Source organism: Pecten maximus, chromosome 10, assembly GCF_902652985.1.
Source record: "Pecten maximus chromosome 10, xPecMax1.1, whole genome shotgun sequence".
Taxonomy (NCBI): domain Eukaryota; kingdom Metazoa; phylum Mollusca; class Bivalvia; order Pectinida; family Pectinidae; genus Pecten; species Pecten maximus.
The window spans coordinates 29,119,431-29,135,547 of record NC_047024.1 but is presented as its reverse complement, the minus strand read 5'-3'; the positions used below and the strand labels follow the sequence as shown (position 1 = coordinate 29,135,547).

General features: G+C 34.8%; 2 protein-coding genes across 2 annotated transcripts; both read right to left on the bottom strand.

Moving 5' to 3' along the window:
- Positions 1-1,482: 1,482 nt before the first annotated feature.
- On the bottom strand, positions 1,483-5,394 carry LOC117336152 (neuronal acetylcholine receptor subunit beta-2-like). The gene is made up of 2 exons (XM_033896536.1): positions 2,845-5,394; positions 1,483-2,319 (listed from the first exon to the last, which is right to left on the bottom strand). The coding sequence occupies exon 1, from the start codon at positions 5,289-5,291 to the stop codon at positions 4,038-4,040; it is 1,254 nt and encodes a 417-aa protein (XP_033752427.1). The 5' UTR covers positions 5,292-5,394; the 3' UTR covers positions 1,483-2,319; positions 2,845-4,037.
- A 7,723-nt stretch (positions 5,395-13,117) lies between these two features.
- Positions 13,118-15,166, bottom strand: LOC117336151 (neuronal acetylcholine receptor subunit beta-2-like). Its single transcript, XM_033896535.1, has one exon. It carries the CDS (start codon positions 15,055-15,057, stop codon positions 13,615-13,617), a length of 1,443 nt encoding a protein of 480 aa, XP_033752426.1. The 5' UTR covers positions 15,058-15,166; the 3' UTR covers positions 13,118-13,614.
- Positions 15,167-16,117: the final 951 nt, after the last annotated feature.

The following is a 16,117-nucleotide window of genomic DNA, read 5'->3' as shown; positions in this document are numbered from 1 at the left end:
CTGCCTTTTGATTGGCTCGGACCTGTCACTCTAGATTTAAGTAGTCGATAACATAAAATACACGCGACATATATATACAGAGCACACCTTTCCGGAATGACAGCCTGTTGTTATGGTAAACTGATACTCAGTATGTATTTCATTTCACAATGCACTGAAAGCACCACGTAGAAAAGGAATATAAGGTATCTGGTACAGTACTTGTTATCGGCTAGTTTAGACTGTTGGGACAGTATGTTACGTGATGATTATCAATTAAGGTGTTAAAACAAATTAATCCACGATTTAACCTCAAATATAACCAAACTTATTAATTTAGAAATAAGAACATGAATATAAATTCTTCATTTATATCAAAATTCATGAAAACAATACATTCATCAGCCTAGACAACAATTTTCTCCCTTTCTCCATGCACAAATATTAAACCAACCAGCTGGTACATGTACATACTTATTTTACACTGGTACATGTATATACTTATTTTACACTGGTACATGTATATACTTATTTACACTGGTACATGTATATACTTATTTACACTGATACATGTACATACTATACTATTTACACTGGTACATGTATATACTTATTTACACTGGTACATGTATATACTTATTTACACTGATACATGTACATACTATACTATTTACACTGGTACATGTATATACTTATTTTACACTGGTACATGTACATACTTATTTTACACTGGTACATGTATATACTTCTTTACACTGGTACATGTATATACTTATTTACACTGGTACATGTATATACTTATTTACACTGATACATGTACATACTATACTATTTACACTGGTACATGTATATACTTACTTACACTGGTACATGTATATACTTATTTACACTGGTACATGTATATACTTATTTTACACTGGTACATGTACATACTTATTTTACACTAGTACATGTACATACTTATTTACACTGGTAAATGTATATACTTATTTACACTGGTACATGTACATACTATACTATTTACACTTGTACATGTACATACTTATTTTACACTGGTACATGTACATACTATACTTTTTACACTAGTACATGTACATACTTATTTATACTAGTACATGTACATACTTATTTTACACTGGTACATGTACATACTTATTTTACACTGGTATATGTACATACTATACTATTTACACTGGTACATGTACATACTTACTTTACACTGGTACATGTACATACTATACTATTTACATATTTTACACTGGTACATGTATATATTGTTTAACACTGGTTCATGTATATTCTTATGTTTACATACGTACTTGTATATGCGCATTTTAAACTGGTATACATGTACATTTTGTATATACTATTTTTCACTGGTACATGTACATATTATTTTACACTGGTACATGTATATATTGTTTAACACTGGTATATGTATATATACTATTTTTCACTTGTACACGTATAAAGTATTTTACACTGATACATATATAGCAGGGATCACCACAATTTCAAAATGATGGGTGGAGGAAAATTTTTTGACAATTTTTTCTGAACATGTACTTTTGTGGATGTCATGTAGCCTCACGGTGCGACGTTTCGAGAAACATCATCAATTATGACATTAAGAATAGAGATTTAATTATGTTGTTTGATTTAGTTCTAAATAAATATGCATTTTAATCATTTGCTCACTCTATGCCATATATATGTAAATTAAAACAAAATAACAGCTTATACCATTACTTTAAAAAACTACAAACATACATTCCTCATTTAAACAATCATCAATTTATTTTCACAAAACCATTTTAATCTCAATTCCAACTCACTGTTCTTTAATATAACATTGAATAAAACAAACTCAAATAGCATCTTTTACTGTTATAAATATGATAAACATTCACATCAAGATCATATTGCATTGTCAAGTATTATAAGTTAAAACATTTCAATTATTAATTTCATAAATTGCACTATAATATTATCAGTGAACATATTAATAGCAACTATTATATCTATGATACAGCATCTACAAATCAAACTCAATGGCAACTTTTACTGGACATAATATAAGAATATATAAAGCAATGTACAAGCCACAATATAATTTCAATTAAGATATCAATTCAACACAGTCACTATAATTTCCTCCTGAAAATAGTCTTCATTTATATTATGAACAATGGAAGCCAAACACACTTTGTCTCTCCAAATGACATGAACATTCTGCTGTTGCACAGTCCCTTCTAGAAAGAAGCAGCTTTCTTGTAGGGAACTCCCTGGGTAAACACCATCATCAGAGAGTTCAAGATCCTATGAGAGAGCCTGTTCCTGCTGGTGGTAATAAATAAATAAATAAATAAATATTTTTGAAAAGCTTAATGAATCTTATTGTGGTCATTACCATATTATAATTATGAACTTCTTATTCCTACAAATTTGTAATAAGCAAAACAATTAAAACCATCAATAAATCTTTGGGAAAAAAACCCCCCAAAAAAACAAATTAATTTTATTTTAACAAATATAATCAAATTAGTACATATTCATTACAAATGTACGTTATTTTTTAATTACATTGTATATACTTGAGGTGCTAATTAACTTATCTTTATTTAATAATAATTAAAGACAATCAAAAACCTAGATAACACTTATCAAATAATAAATACAGAGATACATTAGGAGAGATTCTGAGATTATTTATATTATTGGACGTTTCGAGATCGTTTTTGGAAGGGAGATCACTCTAATAGTACTTTCTAAAAATAGCACGTGACAAGAAAACCAATGCACGAAATATTCATTAGATTATTATCATTATCTAGCAAATCAAATATAGGCTAATTGTAAGCTTACCTTGGTCATCTTCATACACAATTAATCCATGCGCACTTCTGTAGCCGTGGCTTGCGCGATATATCAGATTGCAGTCTGTTGGCTGCAGGTTGTCGCGATCGCATGTCGTTCACATGGTGTTCCAAAAAAGGAGCTGATACTCCTCTCTTCATGGTGACATTGCCATAAAGTTTTCAAAAATGTATCCATGCTTCTCAAACATCGGCTTAGGTATTGATATTATCAGTTTGATTATCCCAGCTGAATATTAATTCTTGTGAAAAAAAAATCTTATCGGACCGTCGGTTTTTCCGATGTAGACGATGGTAACATTTTCTCTGATGTCCCGATCGACTGAAACCATACAATCACATCTGTTCCCATGGTCAGAACAGTACACCTACTATTAATTAATCATTGCCATCGATATAGGTGTGATCAAGAGATCAGTCGACCGTATCAAAACATAACGGTGAGGTACCTTACCGAGATCGCAATTCGTCAATTAGGCCTAGTTCACCTGTAAAAACAGGGGCCATAGGTAATGAGTATCGGACGCTATAGAAACGGGTCAGTTTTCTGCTTGAAATCGATATAAAATAGGGGTGTTAGGTAACAATTACATGCGTGGCGGATCGAGTGAATTTGGTTGTGTAAGCGTGGCGGGTACCCAGCTAAGGGTGGCGGGCCGCCACGTTAAAACAGGCAATGGTGATCACTGTATAGTACTAGTACTTTGTTATGACACTATTGCATTTTCATATTCACTTGGCATTGATACATGTACATGTATATGCATACAATAGATTTATATTGATCAATATTATTTGTCCAATTGAACATGTAGTTGAACATTGTATTTATTTTCCACTGATATATATCAATTTTTCACTAGTATACAGCTAATTTTTAATAGCGGACTGTCACAATACATTAATAATTACAAGATTAATACGGTGAGTGCTTGTTTAGGTGTAACTAGAGTTACTATACATATGTATCATATTATAATTAATGCATGCTTGAAAGCAAAAGCATGTTACAATTTGGTTTACATTACATATTTATGTACAAAAACATATATAAATTTGACATCTGAGTATCACTTGTGGTATTTTTCAGTTTGTGGTATTTTTATTTAACAAAATAAAGAGTTTGAGAATTTTTGCTTCATACATATTTTAAAAAAAAATCTCATTCGAATGAAAACTCTTTTAAAGGTAACTGATAAACATCAGAAAATAAACCAGAATTTTGGCAATGTTAACCAACAAAAACAGAATAAAAAAGAAAATGTCGAAAAAGTCAGCGATCTCCTTCCATTTGACAATATGAGGTTGGCCATCAGATGAAGAGTTTTGAGAATCCTGTTTGTTCCTGGTATCCTCCCCAAGATATGTCCCACTGTTGTTATGAGACTCATCAACGGGTCTTCTTTTCTTCCTCTCTCTTCTTGAACAACATTTTGTACACGAAAGACACCACAGCCATCTTGGGACATCATCGTCTTCACTTTTGTGATGCAAACGCAGGACAAGGATAGTGCATACCGTTATTAAGGAACTGATTACCAAATCAGCAAGTAAGAGATAAGACATTCTAGGAATGCTTGGTTGGCTCGTGTTCGGTAGGATATCAGATATAATTGTCAGAAACACAGACATTGCAAGTAGAACCGTAATGGAAAATCCAACTCGCTCACCTGATTCTGCTGGGAGTAGGAATACCAAAACATTCAAAATCCCCATGACACTTATAGGCACCAATATATTAATTATATGAAATATTGGACGGCGTTTGAACTGTATTCTAAGTGTAAATAGCTGAGAATCGAATGAATCTTCATCAACAAACGCTTCTGTACTTTTCAGTTCCCACAGACCATTAGGAGTATATGAGGTTACATCAATTTCATCATGTGTAGATAGAAAATACACTTCGTCAGTTCTATACATCCACGGTGGGAATATATACTCACATTGATGTAAATCAAAAGGAAAGTATGTGACGTCAGCAGAGCACGTGGTCTGGTAAACATCCCCAGGCATCCACAACACCGTACCATACTCATACACGCGAACATTGAGCCTGTCGAATCCCAATGGTTCAATCTCCTCATAGGGCTTACCGTTAATCACTTCCGGCAGCCATACCTTGTTCTGCGGTATAAGAATAGAAGTTATGCCTCCGTATGCATTACGGTCCCACATCAAATTCATATCTTGCCAAATGAATGTAAAAATGCCAACTACTGCAAGCATTTCCGATTTCTCCTCATATTCTTTGATAGATAACAGCATGAATGATGCGTTCACTATTGTTGGTTCCCAATGATCCACAGACGGACGTATATCTTTATTATAATGTGTTGTTAACTTTGTGTAGAGTCTATGTAAATCATCAGTACGTTGTCCAAATGTGATTCCATATAAAGTATGCAGCAGAACCAACGCTACTCTAAAATCCATCTTACCTGTCCAGAATTCACCTGGTTTATGATTTGGCCTTTTACAGTCGTCGCGTATTAGATCGGGCCAAACCGTTCTTTACATGTAATGCGAGGTGACAGCGTTTCCCTAGTACAAGTAGCTATATATAGACTAATTATTCCCGTAGAGGTACCAATAGGGTTTCGACACGCTCTGTGAGTTGCGTATAAGGAGACGTCATGATGTTTACTCACATATCAGCTGAATGATCTCTCAAATAGACAAAATGTATTGTATACTTGTTAGCGTACGAAGTAAAAACTCTGGCTGTTCTCTGAACTCCCAACGTTTTTTAAAAACAATACTTAGGTGTTGCTTCAGGAAAAAATGGGAAGGCAATTATACACTTTGTTTGTTGTTTAATTTTAGCTGTCTTTTTTTTTACCTGTACTGTCACCTGAGATTTACCTGTGTTTGTGCATTCTATAATTGACGTAAGAAAAGGAGTAAATACCCTTCTACCAACAAGCCCGTCCATACGCAAACTGTGTTTCAATTGTTTTGTCTCTTGCGAAATATGTCAACGACTTTAGCAACACAGTTATTGTTATCAGTAAATTAAACACTAGTTATGTTTCGTTTTCATAATCCTACCCGTGACCCACAATATATGAGCAAATTTGATCTTTAAATGAAAGTTATTTAAATTTGTAGTTGTATACAGTGTATGTATATAAGCAGGTCTTTCAAAACATGGAGCATATGACCTAAATTTCATCCCGACTTTGTACAGTCATTCGTATACAAAGTATAATTGGACAAAGAAGTGGCAAATGTCGTCTCCTACACGCCGGGTCGAACCTCCTTTTCATATCTACTTAGTAATTGAATACGTCCAACTGCTAGGCTTTTAAATTTAAAGGAAATTTCTCACCAACACGATCTAGAAAGTACATGGAACTTTCACTCAGAAAATGAAAAAAAAAGTTTGATGCCCATTCTCAATGTAATAAATATAATTATGATAAAAGGAGTGTACAAAGTCACCCAAGATATTAACATCTTCCAATAAAAAAATAGTTTTATACCAAAGAACTAAAATTAATTAGACTGCACAAAACTGCTGTTTCGTCCTACTGGATAGAGTTATAAGAAGGACCTAAAAAGTGAAAAAAGTGACCGCTTTATATTCCGAATGTCTTATAGTCGGAAGTCCCATTAGTCCTAAGGCCAAATAGTCCGAAGGCCCGATATTCCGAAGGCCAAATAGTCCGAAGGCCCGATAATTGGAAAATAGGTAATATTGTAACGTGGATAAATGGTTAAAAACATGTATGGATGGTAACCTATTGAGTATAACATGTGTATCACGAGTATGGCAGAATATACATACACGTTTACGTAAAATTGAATTTAAAAACAACGCAAGGATCAGTAGCATACTCTTTGACGTCCTTGCAACGTTACGCTTCATAAGATGGCGCCATTTTGAATGGACTGGTCAAAGCAATTTTACATCTAATACAGCCAAATATAAAATCAATGACATTATTAAAATCGATTTTTCTCTTTTCATGATATCAGTGTTTTAATGAAGGCATGTACGTACCCTCATATCCTTCGACTGGGTAATGTATTTACAAAAATGTCCACTCTACCATAAGACTATTCCATCTTGTATGTTTAAAAAGTATTTTATCTGTAATCAGTTGTCTCGCTAATGCTGCGAATGACCATAGGATTGTAAATATGTTTACCTCATATTATCATTATATAGGTCTATATGCTAAAATATCGGTCGCGTTAACCTGCCTCCACTCGGATACTTTACTACACGCGAGGCTGTTCACACACAGAAGTCACGCGCACGCTACCGCGACCAAAACATTCCGGTCTTGTATCGGGGAAGTAGGTTGATATTTAATGTCTAAATATGCTTTCTTTATTGTTAAGAATTATTGTTATATGATGCTACATATTATCTTATGTACCTCCGCTACTAAGTTTCTTTGACCGTTCCTCACTCTGACCCGTATTCAAATGCAATACATGAACATTGACCTCAAATGTTCCTCGCTCTTCTATTCATTCATGTTTAGCTTCTTTCTTTCTTTCCTTTTCAACGCTCTCCCCCGACCCCAACCCTTTCATGTACATTGTACGTTGATATACGGTACAATTATGGTATTTACTTAATTCAAGGCTGATGTATGTTGCTTGATAATACCATTACAGACTAATGTTAGTCTCTGAACCTCAAAATAAGTGTGATATTGATAAAATGATAATCGATAGATTTTAATCATTGTAGATATCAATGATAATGGATAGCATTTCTGATAGCTTATATTAGCAGCTACCATTTTTAATACGTACAAATGCAGGAAATATATACCAACAGCATTGTTATAGTATGTTTAATTCTCCTGAAAGTAATATCTTGTATTTTGTATATATGAGGGTTGGAGACTAACCATGTTCTACACTATAGGATGGTACAGTTGTAACTTTCATATATCCAGTGTGAAATTTAATTAATTTATTAAGATGAGCAATTTGCTCATTAATATGCAGTACAATTATTTACTAATTCAAGGCTCATGTGTAGCCTGATAATACCATAACTATTACAGACTAGTGTTAGTCTCTGAACTCCAAAAAATAAGTATGTGACATTGATAATCTATATATTTTAATCATTGTATAATTTAACAATAACGGATAGCATAATTGATAGCTTTTAATAGATTTTATTTGTAATTAGTGTCTCATAAGCCAATAATGGCTGGATGTCAATATGTATTTTATTGTTCTTATGTACATTTTTTAATCAAGTATTGTATTGACATGTGACACTCAAATAAAATAAAACTTGAACTTGAACTTGTACACGTACCTTCAATACCTTACCTATCCTGTCCGGGCATACCTTTGTTTCGTGCTTTTGTACACCAGTACTGATATTTCGTTATCGTAATACCGTGCTCGGATAGGATTATTCAACAGAAAGCCATATCGGAGTTCTGTGATAACATGTCAAGTTAATGCTACACCTTGTGATCATTTGGAATTTAGTGACCGATGTGCTTGTTTTATTTATTTTTTTCCTTCTGTTTGTAATTCATTTATTACTTATCGTATCTGGTAACATAGAAGTAAATCCCACTTCTCACTTAAAGTCACCGTTCAGATTAATTTTACCTGTAAACCCACGGATTCCTACTAAGTGACTACGGTAATCACACCTGGCCGTATATGCTCAGTGCTACTGAGACAACGCGCTTAGTGAATCCTATTGTAACACCGTCATGCTTGACCGCAGACACATACTGGCTTCGAAACAGGTTTTGCTGGTGAGGTACTCCATTGGGTATTTAACGAAACCGAAACATGTTGTTACGTAAGATTCTATTGAAAATGTATATTGTACCCATAATGGACCTTGCACTTTTACAATCCAATGACAAACAGGACAAACTATCTGTGTATTTCACCTATACATTGCCCAATATTAGCAAATCTAAAAAAGAGCTATTTCTAGAATTTGCATCATTATAAAAATAAAACATATGGTTTATCCATTTGTCTGAGAGGTACTGCTAGCATTATTTTACCTGAGTATTGATTATAAATCATTGACACATGTACCTACCCCTTCTGAAGTGGTTTGTTGTAACGTAGGTAGACGAGTTTGCAACACTAAAAGTTAAAATCTAAAATGTATTTTTTTAGAACTCAAGTATAGGAGTACCTTTATGGTTACCCATAGAAATGTATAATTTCGTTCCTGTTACCTGTTTAAATATATATATATATATATTTTAAAGTTTCTACTTATTCTCGCTGTAAACGAACAAACTAGTTTGGTTTATTAGGAGGAGTTTATAGGCCTTTGTGAATACCAGACTGTTCCATTTTCAAAAGAAACACAGGTTAAACCATAGTTAAACTCTCAAACATCCTGGTCTTTGTAAAAAACTATTTCAGTAGCAAGTAATATTAACTGGACATCTGGTCATAAACATTAAAAATAACTTACGTTGTAAGCGTCGCCACGATTTAGAGCCGCTAACAGTTGAATGCGCGTGGATAGAATTGACCTTAGCTGGTACTCTGTCCTTTATGGTATCTTTTACAGACCTACAAATTCTCCAGTCTTACCCTGGTATCATATTTCACAGTCTATATAGAACTGGCTTTTAACACTGGATGTGAATATATCATTGTAACTGGTGATTTGAATGCAAACTATTTAAACGTTCAACTTGGTCCAGATAGTGTCATCTTCTACATATTGTACTGAAATGCATCGTCATTTCTGGATATTATTGTAATGAAAATATATAGCACATACCGATTAGGCATCGTTGTGTATTGTTTACATATGTTCATCCGGGTCATCAGTTATTCTCGTGCATTCTCCCGCACGCTTGATTATGTAATTCTACCCTTAAATGTAAAACACTTGAATGACTCAGATGGTCAATATCGGAGGGTATAAAATCCGGCTCTGACAGACGACAAGGCTCTGACGGACGACAAGGGTCGTCAGCTGAAAGGCCGTAAGGCCGTAATAGCGGACGTAAAACCCATAAATAAAGACGACAAGGACTCTGATTTCGGCATCCAAACTGTTCAGACAGAAACGGAGAGAACCGAAGAAAGGTAGATAGTTGTTGAAAGATAGATGTGACCACAGTCTTCTCCTTGATCAGTCAACTAGTTATTTTAACAAAGAGTGTTTGGCAGAGGCTGATAGCTAAAGGTTAGCGACTACAAGCAGGTAGTCGACGGTCAAGTCATCGACTACAAGGTAGTCGGCGGGCATGTCAGCGACCATACTATAAGTAGTGTTGATGGTCAGCAGGAAACACCAGGGGTTAGGTGGCCGATGATAATAAATAGTAAGTTTCAGATCATGTAAGATTATACATATTGCTAGTCACTGACTCCCCGTATAGATCAGCGGTCACACACAGACCGGCGACCAGTAACCAGCCGTTGTGAGTGGTACTGGCCGAGTCGATAGTCCTAGTCAAGTACTAGTTCTAGATGTAAGGAAACAGTACTAATATAGTATTAAGATCAGGTGTCAGCGGTCAGACAGACCACTGTATATATATAACTTATATTGTATGTGTTGTATGTTCTCGTTCATGTTAAAAGCTACCAAATAGTAGTAATATTTATATACATAAATACATAGAAAATACAGACACAAACACACATCAATTCCAATAGGTATGGTTTGCAATTATCATCATAATCATAATATCACCACCACCACCACCACCACCACCATCAATTAAACTACAACGATAAATCCTTACGGCGCATCTAAAAGTGTCTCTATACTTTGCAAAAATCTCTGAGTTTCTCTGCATTCCAATAAACCGCCAATCAATACTGATACGTGTATCATTACCGAATATATCGAAAAGGCTAATGCGCTTAATGAATTCATCTCAACTCTCAACTCCAGTGTAGATGATTCCAGTACGAAACTTTCCCCTACTGACAATTACAAACCACTGCTTATAATCGCCTTATACATCGATAGTCGTTGTCATGAGAACAATTTTATCATCACTCGCTTGTGGGTGAGATCGAGGGGCCACCTACCCGCAGGTGATCAAATGGAAATGACGTCTATCAACGAACCCAAGACAGCTGGTAATAACAAAAAGGAGATGACATATTCAAACTACAATTTGATATATTTATACGTCAGATAATTTCTCAAACTGTAATCTAGTCACTGTCAGTGTCAATCACACCAATTCGTCTTTTCTTCGGCAGAAACGTCACAGCACGTGCAGTTTCCCACCAGAAGTTTTCCCCAGGTTCTTCTCATGTTTCTCCCAAGTTCTTCTTTTTTTTTACAAGAGGAAACCTTCAGATTAAGTTTTTTAGAAGAGGCAACATCTGATTTCGATAAGGATTTTGTGTGCGGATCATGTTTTCAAAGACAAATATTTTTCAGTTTCTTTAAACTATATGATATGTGATGCACCAGCAAAGGCGTTTGTAAAATACACTAAAACAATATTCTGGATATTATGGTTGTGATAAGTGTTGTCAGAAAGGATTGTACACTGGGAAAATGACTTGTCCTCTGATATGAGAACTGATACTTCATTTCGTAATACTCGAGCACCATAAAGGTCTGTCAACATTTATTAGATTAGAAAAATCCATGATTGATGACTTTCCAATTAATTATATGAACAAAATTTGCCTTGATGTAGTGTAATGATGATTCTGTGATGGATGGGAGGACCAAATGGAGATAGGTCATTCATACCAAGAGAATGTGCATGTAAGCCAAGAAACCTTGAAGACATACATGTAGATAGGAGGAAGGCTACAGACTTAAGTCAATTCTTGCTATATACTGTACAGTTTGACTTGGAGGCTGTGCTTAGTCGACAGTATTAGAATAAATGTTTTGGTTTTGAGTGTTCCAATTTGCATTCTGGTAGGTGAGGAATTGGCTCTAACTATTGTGATTATGCCCATCAGCTATTACAAAACTTTGTAAACCCATATAGGGATTTGTATGGTGAGGAATTTTGTGTATAATGTGCATACAACATGTAAGTAAAGGACCATTATCTTATCTTATTGTAATTTTTTTTTTACATAATTCCTGTCATACAAAATAAACATTCACATGCCCTCGCTCGATCTTAGAAAATAAAGAAAAAAGTCACTATCAGTTGCAATTGACTCCTTCAACATAATCTATAATCTTCATACGGTTTATTCTTTTTTATTACATAATGCGTTTGATTTTCCTTAACTATACACATACGGTATATTATGTACTTTTGAAAGGCAAAACTGACTAATGCATGATCACTAGCGATTTATTGAACACATGTTACGCTTCGAAATTAGGTCATGTGCGAACTATTGAACACCTATGCCGTTTCGAAATTTAATCCCACCCTTTAAATCGTCTAAGGCACTCAGATGTCAACACTGCCAGGCGACAGTCATTTTATGTAATAAAATAAGTATATCATGGGTATCTGTACAATAGTCTAGATAGCGTATTGATTTGAGGTGCGTGTTTCAAAAATGTCAAAATCTTAAACATGTTTTTATTTTATTTCAGTGTCCTTTGTTGCATCTCACGAGAGGTAATATGATATATACGTGTCGTAACTCCCTGTGAAACGAACTCCATGTATAAACCGATAAATAATTTTGAATCTTTTCTTCCATATTCTTTTTGTGTTTTGAATCTCAAATATTTATTCCATGACCATAGCTATAGGACGCTAAACATTAAAAACCAAACCAATATGTTTGACATGGTGCATCAGTGCTGCGACATATGCTTACTGGAAAGTATCTGTAATTTTACTGCATTCAAGCTTTGAGAACTCGGCAGACTCCAAATCTGAAGATAAGTATTAACATGTGTGCATGGGATAGGTCCCTGAATTATGTATGTAGTCTACACGTCATCTTAGTCGTCAGATTACACCCTGTCGATCCGCACGGATTAAGTAAGTAAATATTCCAAACGTATACTCATTACCCTTGTTGGTTAATTTGGTGTTATGATATTAGCCAAATCAAGTTTCAGATCCCAGTTATATGTTGTGTAATAAAGGTATCAAATAAATGATCTGTCAATCAAGAAGAATTTGTCGATGGAAGGGCAACCGTAATTTCTTGCGTAATGTCCACTTCAAGGTTTGTTTTGACGTTTGCTCGCTTTCGGTTATTTCCTTATTTACTATTCATTTTAATATACGTATGGAAATGAAAGTAATGTACTACTACTAATAATAATGAAGAAATGCATTCTGTATGATTTTGATGAATAAATCTCAATAACGAAGACAATAATGGAAAAGTATGTAGGAACATTTATTGCTGCATTATCCACATATAGTGTAGTTAAAATCTAAATAGAAACGCGTTGCAAAAACGACGATGCTGAAAAATGCTTATGAAATGGAAATGTCAGGGTCGAGTGAACAACCCCCGCAACAATTAATCAGTTGAGCGTTGCGCATGCCCAATACAGACTTTCCGTGGCTTCTGCATCACTCGTCCATTTTCATAAAAAAAAATGTGCGAGACAATCGTTTGAACGATATGTGAAATATATGCGCTTCAAAGAAACATTCATAGGTATTGTACAAACATGTCAATACATGTGTATGGAATATCACTTGTGGTATTTTTAGTTCGGGCTTTGGGTGCATTAACATTACAATGCTTTTGGGTTATAAATGAATATGAAGACCTACACTTAAAATATCTATAAAAGTGTTTGAGGATTTTTATCTCATACTTAATGAAAAGTATCTTTGAATATTTTTTCCTCCGAATGAAAATTCATTTAAGCGTCGCTGACAAATAACAAAAAAGAAGCTGTGATTTTGGCAATGTTAGCCAACAAAAACAGAATAAAAAAGAAAATGTCGAAAAAGTCAGCGATCTCCTTCCATTTGACAATATGAGGTTGGCCATCAGATGAAGAGTTTTGAGAATCCCGTTTGTTCTTGGTGTCCTCCTTCATATATGCCCCACTGTTGCTATGAGACGGTGTACTCTCAGATTCGTATTGATGGTCCCGTTTCTCATTGTAAGGTCTTGGTCTTGAAAGGTCTTGAAAGTGACCAAACCTGTTCATGCCTCCGTTATATAATTTTCTGTTATCTTGAATCGGCGGAACATAATGAATAGGCCTTTGGGTAAATCCATCTGTGTATAAATTGAAAAATGTGTCAGACTCATCAACGGGTCTTCGTCTCTTCCTCTTTCTTCTTGAACAACATTTTGTACACGAAAGACACCACAGCCATCTTGGGACATCATCGTCTTCACTTTTGTGATGCAAACGCAGTACAAGGATAGTGCATATTGTTATCAAGGAACTGATTACCAAATCAGCAAGTAAGAGATAAGACATTCTAGGAATGCTTGGTTGGCTCGTGTTCGGTAGGATATCAGATATAATTGTCAGAAACACAGACATTGCAAGTAGAACCGTAATGGAAAATCCAACTCGCTCACCTGATTCCGCTGGGAGTAGGAAAACCAAAACATTCAAAATTCCCATGACACTTATTGGCACCAATATATTAACTATATGAAATATAGGACGACGTTGGAACTGTATTCTAAGCATAAATAGCTGAGAGTCGAATGAATCTTCATCAACATACGCTTCTGTACGTTTCAGTTCCCACAGACCACTAGGAGTATATGAGCTGATATCAACTTCATCATGTGTAGATAGAAGATACACTTCGTCAGTTCTATACATCCACGGAGAAAAGATATACTCACACTGATGTAAATCAAAAGGAAAGTATGTGACGTCAGCAGAGCACGTGGTCTGGTAAACATCCCCAGGCATCCACAACACCGTACCATACTCATACACGCGCACATTGAGCCTGTCGAATCCCAATGGTTCAATCTCCTCATAGGGCTTACCGTTAATCACTTCCGGCAGCCATATCTTATTCTGCGGTATAAGAATAGAAGTTATGCCTCCGTATGCATTACGGTCCCACATCAAATTCATATCTTGCCAAATGAACGTAAAAATGCCAACTACTGCAAGCATTCCCGATTTCTCCTCATATTCTTTGATAGATAACAACATGAATGATGCGTTCACTATTGTTGGTTCCCAATGATCCACAGACGGACGTATATCTTTATTATAATGTGTTGTTAAGTTTGTGTAGAGTCTATGTAAATCATCAGTACGTTGTCCAAATGTTATTCCATATAAAGCAGGCAGCAAAACCAACGCTACTCTAAAATCCATCTTAATTGTCCAAAATCCAGTTGGTTTATGAAGTAGGTTTTTTTTCAGTCGTCGCGTATTAAATAGTACCAAACCATTCTTTACATATAATGCGCGGATGTTTATAAAGCTAATCCACAGCTATAACAGCGGTTCGCTAGTACAAGTAAACTGGTTGATCATGCTCAAGTATCAATAGGTCTTCGACACGCTCCGTGAGTTTCATATAAGGGGACGTCATGATGTTTACTCGACATATTTGAATGATCTCTCAATTAGACTAAATACATGTATTGTATACCTGTCTTGTTAGTGTACGAAGTAAATATCTTACTACCAACAAGCCCGTCCGTACGTAAACTTTTTTCAATACTATTGTCTCTTGCGAAATATGCCAACGGCTTTAGCGACACAGTTATTGTTATCAGCAAATCACACACTAGCTACGATTCGTTTTCATAATCCAACCCGTAATCCACAATACATGAGCAAATGTTATCAATAAAGTAATGTTATTCAAATTTGAAGGTGTATTTGTATATAAGTCGGTCTTTATAAACATCGAGCATATCACTTCAATTTACTCTTTACTTTGAACAGTCAAACGTATACAAAGTGTAATTGGACGAAGAAGTGGTGAATATGTCGTTTCCCACACTGTCGAATTTCGTTTCATATCTACTTAGAAATTGCAAACATCCAACCGCGAGGCTTTTAAATAAGGAGAAATTTCCCACAGACCAGAACTAGTGAAAATATAAGAACCTTAAACTTTCCCACAGAAAATTGACAAAACAATGTTTCTACGCTCATTTTGAAGATAATTAAGATATTTGGGCTAAAAAGAGTGTACAAAAGCCACTCAAGACGTTAACACCTTCCAATACAAAATTAATTTGATACAGTACAATTGAAATAAATTAGAGCGCACGAAACTGCTGTTTTCGTCCTGCTGGAACTACTCACCTATATTATCACTCCTTTTATTAAAATCATTTTGAAAAAAATGAAGTAAATGAATTTATTTCCATTAAAACTTAACATTAAAACATGCAATTGTTATGTTTACTTATACTACAAG

What these genes read in the sequence shown, in the direction of transcription:
- LOC117336152 (XM_033896536.1), bottom strand. Translation starts at nt 5,291, where the DNA reads ATGGATTTTAGAGTAGCGTTGGTTCTGCTGCATACTTTATATGGAATC.
- LOC117336151 (XM_033896535.1), bottom strand. Translation starts at nt 15,057, where the DNA reads ATGGATTTTAGAGTAGCGTTGGTTTTGCTGCCTGCTTTATATGGAATA.